This window comes from Apodemus sylvaticus, chromosome 5 (genome assembly GCF_947179515.1).
Source record: "Apodemus sylvaticus chromosome 5, mApoSyl1.1, whole genome shotgun sequence".
NCBI classification, from domain to species: Eukaryota; Metazoa; Chordata; class Mammalia; order Rodentia; family Muridae; genus Apodemus; species Apodemus sylvaticus.
The window spans coordinates 59,871,744-59,885,715 of record NC_067476.1 but is presented as its reverse complement, the minus strand read 5'-3'; the positions used below and the strand labels follow the sequence as shown (position 1 = coordinate 59,885,715).

General features: G+C 40.7%; 1 protein-coding gene across 2 annotated transcripts in view; it reads left to right on the top strand.

Moving 5' to 3' along the window:
• Positions 1 to 432: 432 nt before the first annotated feature.
• Positions 433 to 13,972, top strand: part of Cerkl (ceramide kinase like) — a 97,427-nt gene continuing 83,887 nt past the window's right edge. For both annotated transcript variants that reach the window (XM_052182784.1, XM_052182783.1), the window contains exon 1: positions 433 to 676. In XM_052182784.1, coding sequence (XP_052038744.1) covers positions 475 to 676 — 202 coding nt within the window. In that variant the 5' untranslated portion in view covers positions 433 to 474. The remainder of the gene's footprint in view (positions 677 to 13,972) is intronic.

Below are 13,972 nucleotides of genomic sequence, written 5' to 3'. Positions count from 1 at the left end.
ATTTTATGTTTTCTTTTCTTTTCTTCTTTTTTGGAAGTAGTCCTGACTGGTGTCGAACTCACTATTTAGCTCTGGCTGGCCTGGAACTCAAGTTCACTTGTCTCTGCTCCCTGAGTTCTGGAACTAAAGGCTTATGCCACAACTCAGAATTTTGGGTACTCTTTAGATCTATCTGACAAGAACCTGCACTTTATTTAACAAGAGACTAGGTGATGCCTAAGCAATCCAATTTGGGGGATACCTGGCAGACTCCAGGAGCTCAGCCAGGGAACTCATACTAGCTGCATGGTCCAGAGAGGACACCTGGGAAAAGAGAAAGCTCTGGCGGCGGCTCCGCCCTCTTGCCCCGCCTTTCTTCAGGCGCGCGTCGTTGCCTTGGCAGCTTGGGACAAGGCCCAGGCGGTGGCTGTAGCCACTCTTCCTTCCCACAAAGGTTTCTGGTGGGTCCCCAGTTCGGCCTAGCGCTGCGTCACCATGCTCCGGGGGAGACGCGGAAACCGGGTGGGCGCCCTGGAGGAGGGGGCGCCCGTCGGGTCCCCGGAGAACCCAAAGGTGGCTACTGAACCCGAGCGGGTTCTGCTCCGTGGCATCTTCGAGATCGGGAGGGAAAGCTGCGATGTGGCGCTGGGCGAGCGGGCCCTGCGGTGGCAACGCATCCAGCCCGAGCTCCCGGCTGGTGAGTGGCGGCCCCCTAACCTTCCCACGCCCCCCACACCCTGCAGCCGCCACGCCCTTCTGTCGCCGACACCCCACTGACCCTCCGCCCCCAGCCTCCTGTAGGGGTTGTGTTTGCAAACCAGGAAGTTACAGTTCTTCCATCCCGAGCAAATTTTGAAACCTGATTTTTAACGAATTTCGATAGAATATCGCATCACAGATTTGTGCTTTGCTTAAACTTACTGTCTATTGACTTGATTTTTTTTTTTTTTTGAATAAGAAAATGCGATGCTGCAATTTGCAGTGGAAATATTTCAAGTCGTCTTCGGTTAGACATGTCTTGGAGAACAGAGGAATGTGGTTCACATTCTGTTTTTAATTAGCTACGAGTTTATGAAATTAAAAACAGCTGATTCCTTCTGCCTCCAGAGAAAAGTACTACTTGTGCCACGGTTTGTCACAGAATGGAAAAGTCATTCTTTGAAAGTTTCTTGTCCAAACATTTAACTAAATGAAACCATCCAGTCAGGGACCAACATTAGGGAGGAGTGTGACTTCCACCTGAGCGACATGTGCATGTGCGCTGTCCGCTTAAGCAAAGCTACGTTGGGCTTTAAGTAAAATGTTTTCACATCTTTTGAAAACCCAAGGTGAAGAAGTATTTTCCTGATTCTTTAATATTACAAGCAAGGTGCTGGGATGTGGAATCTTTTAGCCTGTAAGTCAGCCTAAACTGGGGAATATAAATGTTTGAAACTAGAATCTGGATTAGCCCAAGGAACCAATTTAAGCTACAAGCTGACAGCATTTAGAGACTGCAGTGCCACGGCACCCCCAACCCCCTCCTGTGTAGGTCACTGCTACAGCACAAAGACAAATATTAACAAGAGGAAAGAAATCCTGTTTTATAGTGAGTGGTGATTGAGGAAAAAGAGATTTAATTAACACTCCTGGTAATAGAATTTGAAAAGCTCTCATGACAGTTTTATTACTCCGGAGTTTGCAAGTGTTTAATTTTGCCCTAAGACCCTTTGTTTTTCTTTCCCTTCATACAGAGCACAATAGTTTTCTATGCAATTAACACCTGGTATTTAAACCAGGAGCCTTGGAAACCTGCCACTGGTATTTGTGGAGCCGCCCAAGAAGCACGGTACTAAATCCAGTGGGTAAAGAGTAGTCATTAGGTGATGGTATGAGCAAAGCACTCTGATCTTGCCATAATCAGAGATCTGAGTGATGAGGACTAAGTAACGGGCGTTCCAGAGAGGAGGAGAGAGATATCCAAACCACCACATGTAGGAGAACACAGTGTTGGAATGTGTGGTAGAGGAAGCCATGGCTGTCTGTCGTTGCTTGGCCAGTGCCTAACTTCCCAGGGTGGGGCTTGGGTCATGAGACCTCTGGACATCATTGCATGGTGTATATGAGCTTTAATCAGAGCATTACATTTTAAAACTCCAAGTAAATTACAGTTTCATTGAGAAACAAATTACTCCATAATCTTCCCTAACTTGTCCATCTTGAAGATGATGAGGGGAAGACATTAATGTATTTTATGGAGGCCATTACTGCTGGAACTGGGATTAATTGGTGGTCTTGTTGACAGAGTATGTGACTCTAACTATAATGACTAGAGTTCCCTTATTGGGTTCAAGGTTGATTTATATTGAGAGTTGTGTCATCCTCTATATAGATGAGGCTCATGTGGGTGTCTCCAAGCTGAGGTGGGGAGCTTAAATACACCTGCAATAAATTTTGGCCTTTTTTTTTTTCTTTAAATGAAAGGATTTTTTTCAGCTTAGTGTATTAGGTCTTCTTAGTGACGATATTAATCCTGTGAGTATTGTTCCCTTGTAAGCTTCGGTACTTAGTGCTCAGGCGTGTTACTAAATGTTTTGAAGAGGCAAGGACTAAATGGACTAGCATACTTGCCTGACCCCTAAAGACAGGACTCCAAAGACTGACACTGCCACCAGGCAGGCATTCATCGATGTGAAGTAGCCAGTGTGTTGTGAGGTGATCTAAAGATCCCTCTTGGCATTTCAGTGTGCTCAAAAGAAAGTGATCTGCTCATGACAGGGGAAATATCATAAAGGCTCAATTAGCTGTTTAAGTCCCCAGAATTTAGGGGGAGGAAAAAAGAAAATTGAGCATAATGGTATTTCATAAAGGTTTGCAGTATTGTTAGAAAGCAAGATGTTAGCTGAGGGCCTGCAGTGTTGCTCAGTGGTAGAGTTTATGGCTGATTGTCTGGGATGTGTGAGGTCCCGAGTTCAGTTTCCATACCTCTCTGAAGGCCCTCCGTCCTGTCTCTTGGCTTGCAGTTCCATAACTCTGGATCTCCACATGGACTCACATTGTCTCCATGTGTTCCCTCCCCTTTTCATAAGGTCAGCGGCCACTAAGGTCAAGAGCCACCCTAAGTCTAGGGTAATCTCCATGCTGAATTATAATGGCAGCCTCCCAATACCGTTCTTTTCAAGGTTTCAGTAGTATGTGAATTTGGGGGAGACAGGTCATCTCACCAAATTGATGATGGGAGTTGGAAAGACAGTTTGGGTTGAAGGCTTCAGTGAAGACTAGAAATGAAAGGCTGTTGCCTAGGGTTGAAACTCATGAGCACTAGTCAGGAATGTTCCTGGATATTTCAAAAGTAGGAGGGGTAGTGATCACAAGAAACTCAGGGTCAATTCAGTAGAACTTGTAAAGTTCGGCCATGGTTTTCTTTTTTAATTTTAAATTGCCCCACAAACCCTCTCAATAATGGTGGCCTGTGGAATCCTTATCACAAACGCTCAGCCTCCATACCTCTGCCGTGTTAATGGCTTTGGCTTTAATTTCATTCCAGTTGTGCCCACCTATGGCTGCAATATGGATGTTTGCCGTCTCTCAAGTCTACGTCCAGGCTCAGGAAGGACGCTGCCTCCTCCTCTGTAAACATCAGTCTTCTTTCTCTCAAGCTCTTTTCCTTAAGCGTGGTGAAGTGCCCAGGGCTTGTCCTTTCAGATCCTGATCTAGATCTCTGACCAGTTCCTCTCTTTTGTTTCCATGCCTTGTTCTCAATTTGTCTGATGAACTTTGGGATAAATGCTGTCTTACATTTCCTCCTGCGAGTCACTTCCGAATTTCCCCTCAATTTTAAGAGGCCTGCTATCTTCCTTTCTGCTGAAAGTGCCCAGGAAAGGGATTGAGCAGTATTCTGATTGTTGAGTTAAATAGAAAATGCCAGTCTTTCCCTTTATGGAGTCCTCCTTCATGTGAAATGACTCAATTCCGTTGGCTTAATGCCAATAGCACCTAGATTATCAGTCTCCCATGGGACTTCTTTCTACATGCTTGTAAATTTTGGTGTTTCCAAGAAGTCTCATCTGTTGTGGCTATATATGGTTTCCAGACAGTATAGCCAACTGTCAAAAATATCCACATTGCATTGCTACTTGCCTGAAAGTCTCTTTGTAGCTAGCATTGATATTTGATCAATGAATAGCTAATGTTTTTACAGTGCTTGTATATTGGGATCAGGTCTAGGCATTGTTTCAGACACATGCTGGTGGATAAGAGGGCTTTCTTCATTTCCAAAGATCAGATAAGGTGTGAGCAGAAAGAACTATTGGTACTAGTAATAAGTCAGTAGGAGATACTATGCTTAGGCTCCAGGGGGTGTATTGAGGGAGCAGACCTGAGTTTAGAGATAAAGACATTAGGCAGAATCTTTGGCCTTTGCCTTAGCCTGACTCGTTTCTTCCACCAGCCCTTCAGGGAAGGTCAGAATTCACTTCCTCAGCTCCCTCTCTTGTATTTGAAGCCAACAATCTGTAGTCAGGGATAAGGAGAGCATTGCTATTGTGCACAGGTAATGGCTTCAGTGCACAGTGAAAGTAAAGAATGATGGAGTCCAGATTTGGATGGAGGAAGGAAGACAGCCCGTATCTGTTTGGTTTACTCTTAACTCCGTCATACACCAGCCACAAGGAGAACATTTACTGAGTGAGTATGTTTAGGATGGATTGCCGCATCACAAGCTTCAATTTTACCTAGTGCCTCGACCATGATGAACACTGCTGAGTATCAACTCATCCCCTGTGTGAGGACCATCAACCAGAATTCTTTATAAAACCGTTCTTAAGGGGATCTCCAATATAACCCACATTAAAGTGAGCACTTCTTGGTCAGAGTGAGTCTGTCTCCTTGGCTCCCACTTGCCTAATGGGACCACTTTTTTGTTTCTTTGAAAACCCACTGAGGAGTAGGAAATGGGCTGAGAGACATGTCAGCTAACATAGCATGAGGTCTCAATGATCTACACCTGTCTGCCTTTTCATCTTTATTTCCCAGTGCATTCCTCAAATTCCATCACCTTATGATAGACAGGATGGCAGAAGTAGAATCCCATGAACTGGTTTCCGTGCGACTCCTGCCGCCCAGAATTGGCTTCCTTTTGTCTTTTTGTCAATGCTTCCATGTTTGTACTCATTAAAACTAATGAAGATTCATTTTAGATTTGTTTCCCTCATCCTCTTTAAGCATTTGGGGTTCATATACGGAGACAGGAATCAGCTTTGCGTTCTCACTAGAGGACAATCTCCTTGTATGTCTTTTACTTTATATTGTTCCCAAATTTCTAATATAAGAGTTGCTTCATTTCTTTGCTGTGAGGGTGTAGCAGGGAGTTCCTGTTTTGCTCAGCTCCAGGGTTATAAAGACCAGGAGTCTGGCACTGTAATATAAACTATATGAACCATAAGGCTTTATCCAGTTCAGAGAATGATATTTTTTGTTTATTGCTGCAATAACCCTTGATGATCTTCTGATTAGGACTGAAAATTGTGACCGCCTTACTTGTGGATCTTACCCGAGTTTATTTATGCTGCTGTAAGGTAGTTGTCAAGCTAGCTGTCTGTGACCTAAAAGGGAGCAATATCCTAAAGATAGTAGAATGGAGTCAGATGAGATTTATGAGTCCAAATGGGCTAGGTATATGGTGCCAAGATTCACAGAGAAGCTCAAAGTCCTGCTCAGATAGAATTGACATCTGCCTGCTTCTTTTTATTAAATTTGTTTTTTGACAGTTTCATATATGTATAAGGTACATTCTGATTATTGTAATCTCTTCTAAAGTCATCTCTATCAACACTCCCTTCTTTATATAATTCATACAATACATTTTTGAGTCCCATGGAATTTTGCCAGAATCATCTGTGTGATTATGAATTTAAATCTATCCACTGAAGCTTGGTGGTCTTCTCAGTAGGTACACAATTGAAGAAGGTGACTTCTCATTCTTCAGAATCCATCAGTAGACAATAGCTCATTGTGGAGGGATAGGACACTATGGGCCTTTCCTTGATCCATTATGTTGATAGGCACAGTGTTGTGTAGATCTGGTCCATACAGCCAGAACTGTTGAAATCCACCTGCTTTATACTATGACTGTTAGCCTGTGCTTTTGCCAGCTCAGATGTCTCCAGAGTTCAATATTTTCAACAATAATGGTTGTCTATTGCATTGTCTCAACCAATGGCATACTTCTAGAAACATGTGTTTGTCAAATGATGATCTTTAACGGGGATAGTTATATTAAAGTATAAGACACAGACTTTGTATATTCTGATCAAAACGATATTTATTGTCTTGTGTGATTAGATGTTATTTATTTCCCATAAAACAAAAGCAAGATAAAGAAAGTAAGGGATGGGGTAAGCTGGGCTAGGTCAGGCTCCGTCGTACTTCACCTACAAACGTAGTAGTTCAGTATGGATCTCTGCGGCGTGTATCAGTAGCCCCCAGTTCGCCTCGTGTTGGGAACATGTCTCCTCTCTTCTTTCTTATTGCTCTGAAGTGAGGGCTGTGGGCGGACAGAAAAGTATGAAGCACACCTAAGCAGATATATGATCTTCTAAAATGAAAATTTCAAAGAAGCAAATTTCACCATTGGTCTGTGACGGTCACTCTGGTTTTCATTAGAAATGATGATTGTAATTCAGCAAGTTAATGCCATAATTTACTAAAAATCAACAACTTGGAGTGTGAGAATGTTTTTGGAGTCCCTACATTTCTGGTACCTGTTTGCATATATGGTGCAGAGCATATTTCAGGCATGGACGTGGAAGGCTCTTAGATCTTAAGTCTGGGACCTGAAAGTGTGTAAGTAACTTAGACAGATCAGCAAACCTGGATGAGCAACAGTTTATTAAGCTGAAAAATGAAGGATTTGTATTATAGCAAAGTTTCAAAAGAGCATCAGTTCTGATCACCTGTAAAGCTATAATTACAAGAATAGAAACCAGGACATTTATTGTCCAATTGAAAAACATCTAACTAAGCTTGGAATGGTCAGGGTATTTATTCAGCATTTTGGTGTATGTGGAGAAGTGGTTTTGTTTTTTGGCAGGACCTTTGAAACCTAATGACTTTCTCATTAAAAGGACAATGTGGGAAACAGGGGTGCCCTTCAGTTCCCCAGCACTAGGGCATGATGGGAAATGGGTCAGGCCTTCTTCACAGGCATTGTCTACTTGTTAGCAGATTTTTCATGATGGACAGAAGTAACTTCTCACCCCATCTTAACTTTGTTTTATTTTATGTTTATGTGATCTTTACCAAACTTCTAAGCAGACTCAATAATCTTATTAAAATATTATGTTTCAAACACTTTTACACAAAGTGAAGGTTTCAATTTTTAATTATGATTTCCAACTCTATTTTCACATATTTATTACCTCTGACACATTGTAAAGTTGTTTTCTTAAAAAGAAAAATAATTAATTTCTCACCACAGCTCTGAGCTCAGAGAATTAGATCGGTGACCAGAAAAAAAAAAAAAAAAAAAGTCTAAGAAAGCCAGGCTTCAGGGAGAGTCTTGAAAGTGTCTCTTGTTACAAGGCAACATGATTGTTTCTATCTTTAAGTTGATACAAACACATTTACTTACTGGAAGTTTAGCAAAAAGAAAGGTAACGTGGGACAATGTGAAAACGAGAAAAAATGATCATTTTGTTCTAAATGGGAGTTGGAGATTCAGCTGGGCAGGACTTGTTCTAAGTATTAATCTGCCTAAGCTGTTTGGGAACAGATGTAAGCGAAACAGATACCCAGAGCTCTGCCTTACATCCAAACTGAGACATCTGTCAGAGGGCCGTGTGGTCACGAATAATGGAAGGAGGGGCTAACCCCTCAAATGACCTATTCCTCATGTGAGGGAGGGAGGCAGTAATTAGTAAGACATAGTGCTTTCAGTTGTCACTCTGCCCACTAACAAGAAAGCGTCTCAGTGTCCAAAGCTACCAAACTTGAAGGGATTCTTAAGATATATATATATAAAGATTCAATTTTACATAGTAACTATATTTTACCTGGTAATAAACTTTTAAAAATACCTATTTATCATGTGAAAATTTCCCAAGACTTTTGTTTTTTTTACTAAGATAAATTGGTCTTCATCATTACAAAACAAAGAAACTCACAACGTAAAATAAATATAGAGTGACGTCACTGTGATAGGACTGCCAGTCGGACCTCGAGGTATGATGCATTTGAAACTGGCCAATATGGGTCCCATGTTCTACCTACGGCTATTTGAACCACAGAGATATGACTAGTTTGATAGAAGAACAAACTTGGAAATAACATAAGTGTAATATATGCAAAAGGCTGGTGGAAACTTTGTTAGACAAAGTTTGTAGTAACACAGAGAGTGGGCATGCTCACTTCTGAGCTAGGGATGTAGCTCAGGAAGAAGATGCTTATGGGGTTTGGGCTCCATCCCTCACCCAGTATTTCTAAGGAGAAAAGAGAAAAGAAAAGGTTAAGTTCTCTTTATTTTCAGCATTTAGTTCTAATGTATTTTTTGTGCAGGAAAGTATACTTTTCAAACTGTTTATCCCAGGGTAAAATGGAGGGAGTCATACAATTTGAATGGCCTGTTAAGAAAAGCAACCGAGACTGCATCTGGTGGCACTCTGGAGGCCAAGGCAGGGACTCTCAAGTCCAGATTCAAATCCAAAGGGAAAACAAACAACAACAAAAAACTTAACAATGCTGATCTGGAAATGCTGAAGTGGCAGTTACTCTAAAGTGTTTTGTGTACACAAGTCGGCTTTTGTTTTTTGTGTGTTAATTAGCTAGTGATTAAGTATGTAAAAACCGCCATACTGTTGACCACAGTCACTGTGTTTATTGTTTGAACAAATCTGACAATTACCGATGTGCTTCTGATTTGGAATGGTCATTATGCTATCTGGACCATGGACCTTGTGAACTTCTGTAGACTAGTGTTTATTCCAAAAGATGGAGAGCCTACTCGAAGGCAAACACGTTCAAACTTAACCTATCTCATTTCCCTTTTTCCTCTCCTTTCTTTCTACTCCTGTGGGCTCTTTGTGAATGAAGCTGATATTCATGTGCACTGGGGAGAGGAGACAGATCTTCCACTGGCCCCTCAGGGACATACAGTAAGAGGCACCTGGGGGATAGGGGCAGTGAGGGTCAATAGATTAGAGCTGTGAAGCAGATGGCACTGTCCAGAGCTTGGGGCCCTTCAGAGGACTGAAGAAATGTATAGACGACAAAGATAGGGGCTGAAAGAGCCAAGGTGATGGGTCCAGACGGCAGAGTTCTGTTGCGTACAAGCAGCTAGGGTTGCCTCGGCTGGGGTATGTTTGAATCCACTGTAGTTTGGCAGTGGCATTTAGAGGACCAGAGATGCCTTGCAGTTGTGAGATCTCACTGTTCGACTGTCCATCACAATCCCATATCCGTTATGGATTCTAGTGTGTCTTGTGACTATAAGATAACACTTCAAGTTACACAGATAATTCAGCAGAGCATCGCCAAGTTGTAAGCACAGCCTCCTCAAAAGCCTTTGTGAGTGAATCCCTGGTACAATTTTAGAAGTGTGGGGCTGATAATAGAGTGTTATACGCTCAGGGAGTGAGTTATATGTCTACGTACATAAATGTATTTGCATGGTGCCAAAGAGAAGGAACTCTTAGTAATCATGACTCTTCCTATGATCTTGGAATTCCCAAAGTCAGGGTTTGCTAGAAGTTAGGAAAAGAAAAGAAGGAGAGGGAATTGCTGGAAATTGAACCTCATGCTAATGTTTGACATGAAAACAAGATTTTAGAGGTTCTCAGTGTAGGAAATGACTAAATCTCAAGCTAGGCAGACAAGTAGACAGACAGACAGACAGACACACACACACACACACAGACTAAATACTTTTACAGCTTTTTATTTATTTTATTTTATTGCACAATTGGTATAATGCTATGCATTTACAGTAAGTACAAGGGTACGTCTAACATGCCAGCTGGCATCATGGGGTTCCTGTGAATGCTCCAAGATTTTGTATCAGAAACAGTATTGTGTAAATGTCTACTGCTGCTCCACAATACCCTGTGCTTGGCTGCAAATAGTGAACACACACCAATTGGTGTTTATACCACCAGGCTCTGGGTTAAGCGTTTTTTATTGTTTTACCTTTGTAACAAGACTTTATCATCTAAGAGGCAATTTCATCCCCAGTATTCTCAGCATTAAATATCTTGCCCCAAGCCTTACTAGTAAATGGAGTTGATTGGCTCCAAAGGTTGGCAGTTTAACTTAGGTGCTTGCAATTCTTATAATGCTGCCTCTACAGGGAATCTAGAATCCTCTAGTACCCTCTAGAGTTGTTGGTCCTACATCCCACAGAGTAATAGTGAAGACTTAGGGTCCTAACTCTAGCCCTAAAACTTTCAGATGAAATAATATGGCTTGATTTTGCCATTTTATAAAGTTAACACAAGAGTTTGTTGCATTTCTCTATCCATTTGTAATTTCTGAGTAAATGAAGAAAATATGAATTTTAGCAAATTGTTTAGTTTTAGTTATTTGAATTATGTGTACCCATGAATGCCTAAGTGTATGTTCATACTTGTGAGTGAAGGGGGTCTGTGGAGGCAAGATGTTTAGTTTCCCCCTGAAGCTGGAGATGCAGGCATCTGTGAACCTCCCACGATGGATGCCGGAAAGGTTTTTCAAAGGAGTATTCCCAAAACCAGTGCTGATGAGAAATGGTATTTTTGCAAACTTTTAGTTAGTACTTATCTTAAATCATTCGTTTAAATTTTGTTTAGGAAGCTCTCAATATGTTCTGGGGTTTTTGACACTATAATCAGTTTGATAGGCTCCATATCAAGGTATATACAATCTCTTGGAAGGCATAGATGCAAGACTTTGTGATTTACATTTAGAGCAGTTGAAGTATTACAGGGCATTGTGAATGATCATGGACAAATAGCTAAAGGAAAAAAAAAACCATTTTGTTCCATGGGCAGGAGTACAGGGGAAAACAGGGTGAGAGTGAATTTAGGGTGAGCTCTGAGTCTGATAGGGAGTCAGCAACAAAGATAAAGAAAAACAATCCTGAGAATGTTTTGAGAATGTGTTGGGAAGGTTTGGGCTTATTTGCAGAATAAGCGCAGAGTCCATGCAGAATCACATATGCTTATGAAGATAGAGGTTATCGAGTTAGGAATAATACAGAACTTGAATATAGGACTAGCATGTTCTGTCCACCTGAGTGTTAAACAGAAGTCTTGCAGGCTGCATGCTAGTGGAAGTTAAGGGTTTTGTTTTATTTGTATTTGTATTTGTATTTTATTTTATTTATTTACTTTGGAAATCAGATTTTGCTTTAGAAAGCCAATCAAGTACACAGGCAAGCTAAATCAGTGGGTTACAGGAGGAGGATGGCCAGTATACCAGAAGACCAGGAGGCTGTGTGTGCACACAGGGATAGTGGACCTGTGGGAGATTATCACATATAGAACTTGGAGACCGTGGGGTTTAAGGAAAATGTCTACAATGGTGGTACCATTTATTTTTCAATTTTTATTATTTTATTTATTTACATTCCTGTACCTTCTCAGTCTACCTTTCTGTATTTCCTCAGCTCATACTTCCTCCCCCATGCCTCTGAGAGGGTGCTCCCCTACCGCAATAGGCCTCCCTTTTCCTTGGGGCCTCAAGTCTTTCCAGGATTAAGCACATCTTTCCCCACTAAGACCTGACCAGGCAGACCTCTATTATATTTGTGCCAAGGGCCTCAGATTTAGCCTGTGTATGCTCCTGGTTAGAGGCTCAGTTTCTGGGAGCTCCCTGGGACCATTTTTAAAAGTAGCTAATTGATGGATCGTAGATATTGCTGATATCCATTCTCAAATGAGCTAAGTACAAGGCATTGTATCTGTTACAGATCCCCCTGAAGACCCTGTGTCAAATGTGTCAGGGATTAGTAAAATACCTGGCAGAAGGGAAATTGCTTGAACAAGACATTAATAGGAGAAATTACTCCTGAAGACTGTAAGTCGAACCCCATCAAGCCTAAGTTTTGGGGTTTTTTTTTTTTTTTTCAGAAGCCTTGGGGACTCTCCGGAATGTATGTTGTTTCTTATTAGAATGGAGTATGCTGCTTAGAAATAATGATAACTTAGAGCTTTTTACATTCATAAAATATCGTTAAATCTTGATAAGGTTATGATCTTTGAACGTGCCAGGCAGTTATCATGAAAAATAAAAGTGTGAGATAGCAGTTTTATAAATGTACCATTTTAATATAGAAAATAAGTTTATAGCTTTTTAATATTAGGGAAAGTCCATTTATTTCTTAAAATCTCCATATTATTTTGGTTTAACATAAACATTAATGTTTAGCTCAGTTGTAAGTTTATGGATGTGACAAACATATTACTCAAACTACTATATCCATCTGTACAGGAAGAATAACACGAATGGGAGTGGACAGCTGTTGTCATGTGTAGGGGTCTCATATTTTATGAGTTTACTCTTTGAAACTATAAAGCAGTGGCAGGGTGTCCTGGTGATGTTCCATTATGCAGATAAAGCCTTAATACTGCTTAAAATCTTGTTAGATATATTTAAAGTCCCATAAGTATGCCACATATATTTAAATATTTCATTTAAATACTTATGAGAGTAGTAAACTCTCATAAAAATATAGAGATTAAATTTTCCATAAAAGTTGTTTACTTTTGATAAGTTTAACATTTGTCATATTTCAGGGAAAAAATATCTTTAGCATCTAAGCTACAGATAGCTATCAGTTGGTGTCAATTCTCTGCATCAGGACCAAATGTCTTCCAGTACTTGAAATATCTTGGAAAACAAATGTATTACTGGTAAACCTTTTTCCCCCCTGGGGTCATCTTGGTACGTGAGAATCTTAAGTGCTCAGTGGACATCTGTGACCTGTTGTGTGTGGGAAATGCTATGCTCTGAGAATTCAGAGCATGCATGGATCTCAACAAGAAAAGCTGAGGGCACCTTTCTGATTTGAGTGTTTAAAGTCCTTTAGCCAACAACATTTAATTAGTACCCATTGTGTACATTGCCTATGACTTCATTGTGTGCATAATTATGCCAAAAGTAATACCACAGGAGATTTCAGCCTTCTGAAGTAGATGCCATACTTCTTTGTCTGTTTTGTACTTAGCGTTAAGATATAGAGTCAGCAGTTATATATTACTTAGCCAATAGATATGGGGTACCACACTAAAACCACATTGATTAAGGGATTCTTGTTTATCTCCTAGAATCAGTATTATCATTGCCTTTAAGAATGTGTATCAGTGTTGTAGAGATGACTCAACAGTTAAGAGCACTGGCTTCTCTTGCAGAGGTCCTGAGTTTAATTTCCAGAGAATCACAACTATCTCTAATGGGATCTGATTCTCTCTTCTGTCATGCAATCATATAAGCAAAGAGAGTACTCACATGCATACATAAATAAATCTTAAATATAACATCCATCTCTGACCATTCTTGAATAAGTAAAACCACATTGGGGCTTCCTATAAAGACAGAGTTACTACTGTGTGGTCTGTTCTGTGCTTACAGAAGGCAAGGCAAGGCTGATGTACTACCAACTCTGAAAATTCAAACCATGCATCACTTTCAACTTGCCACTAATTTTTCACCCTGGAAATAGCCTTGTATTCTGTTTTCCCGACTTAGTCAGAGCCCTGGTCATCACTGCTGCTAGCAATGCTCTTTTGTCTGCATACACTGTTGCAACATAATGTGTTGTGCATTTGATATGGATATTACCATATTGCCATAAGGAGCTGCTATTATTTTAGTCACCAACTGATTCTATGATAGTGTCAGATTTCTTTGGCATATGCTTATGTTTTTGTACAGATGACCCTAAGTAACATCTGCCAGCTTTGTGGCGGTATCTACTGTTTCCATTTTAGGTTTTGAGATTTTCTGTCACATTTTAAATGGAAATCTACAATATTCCACTATGTTA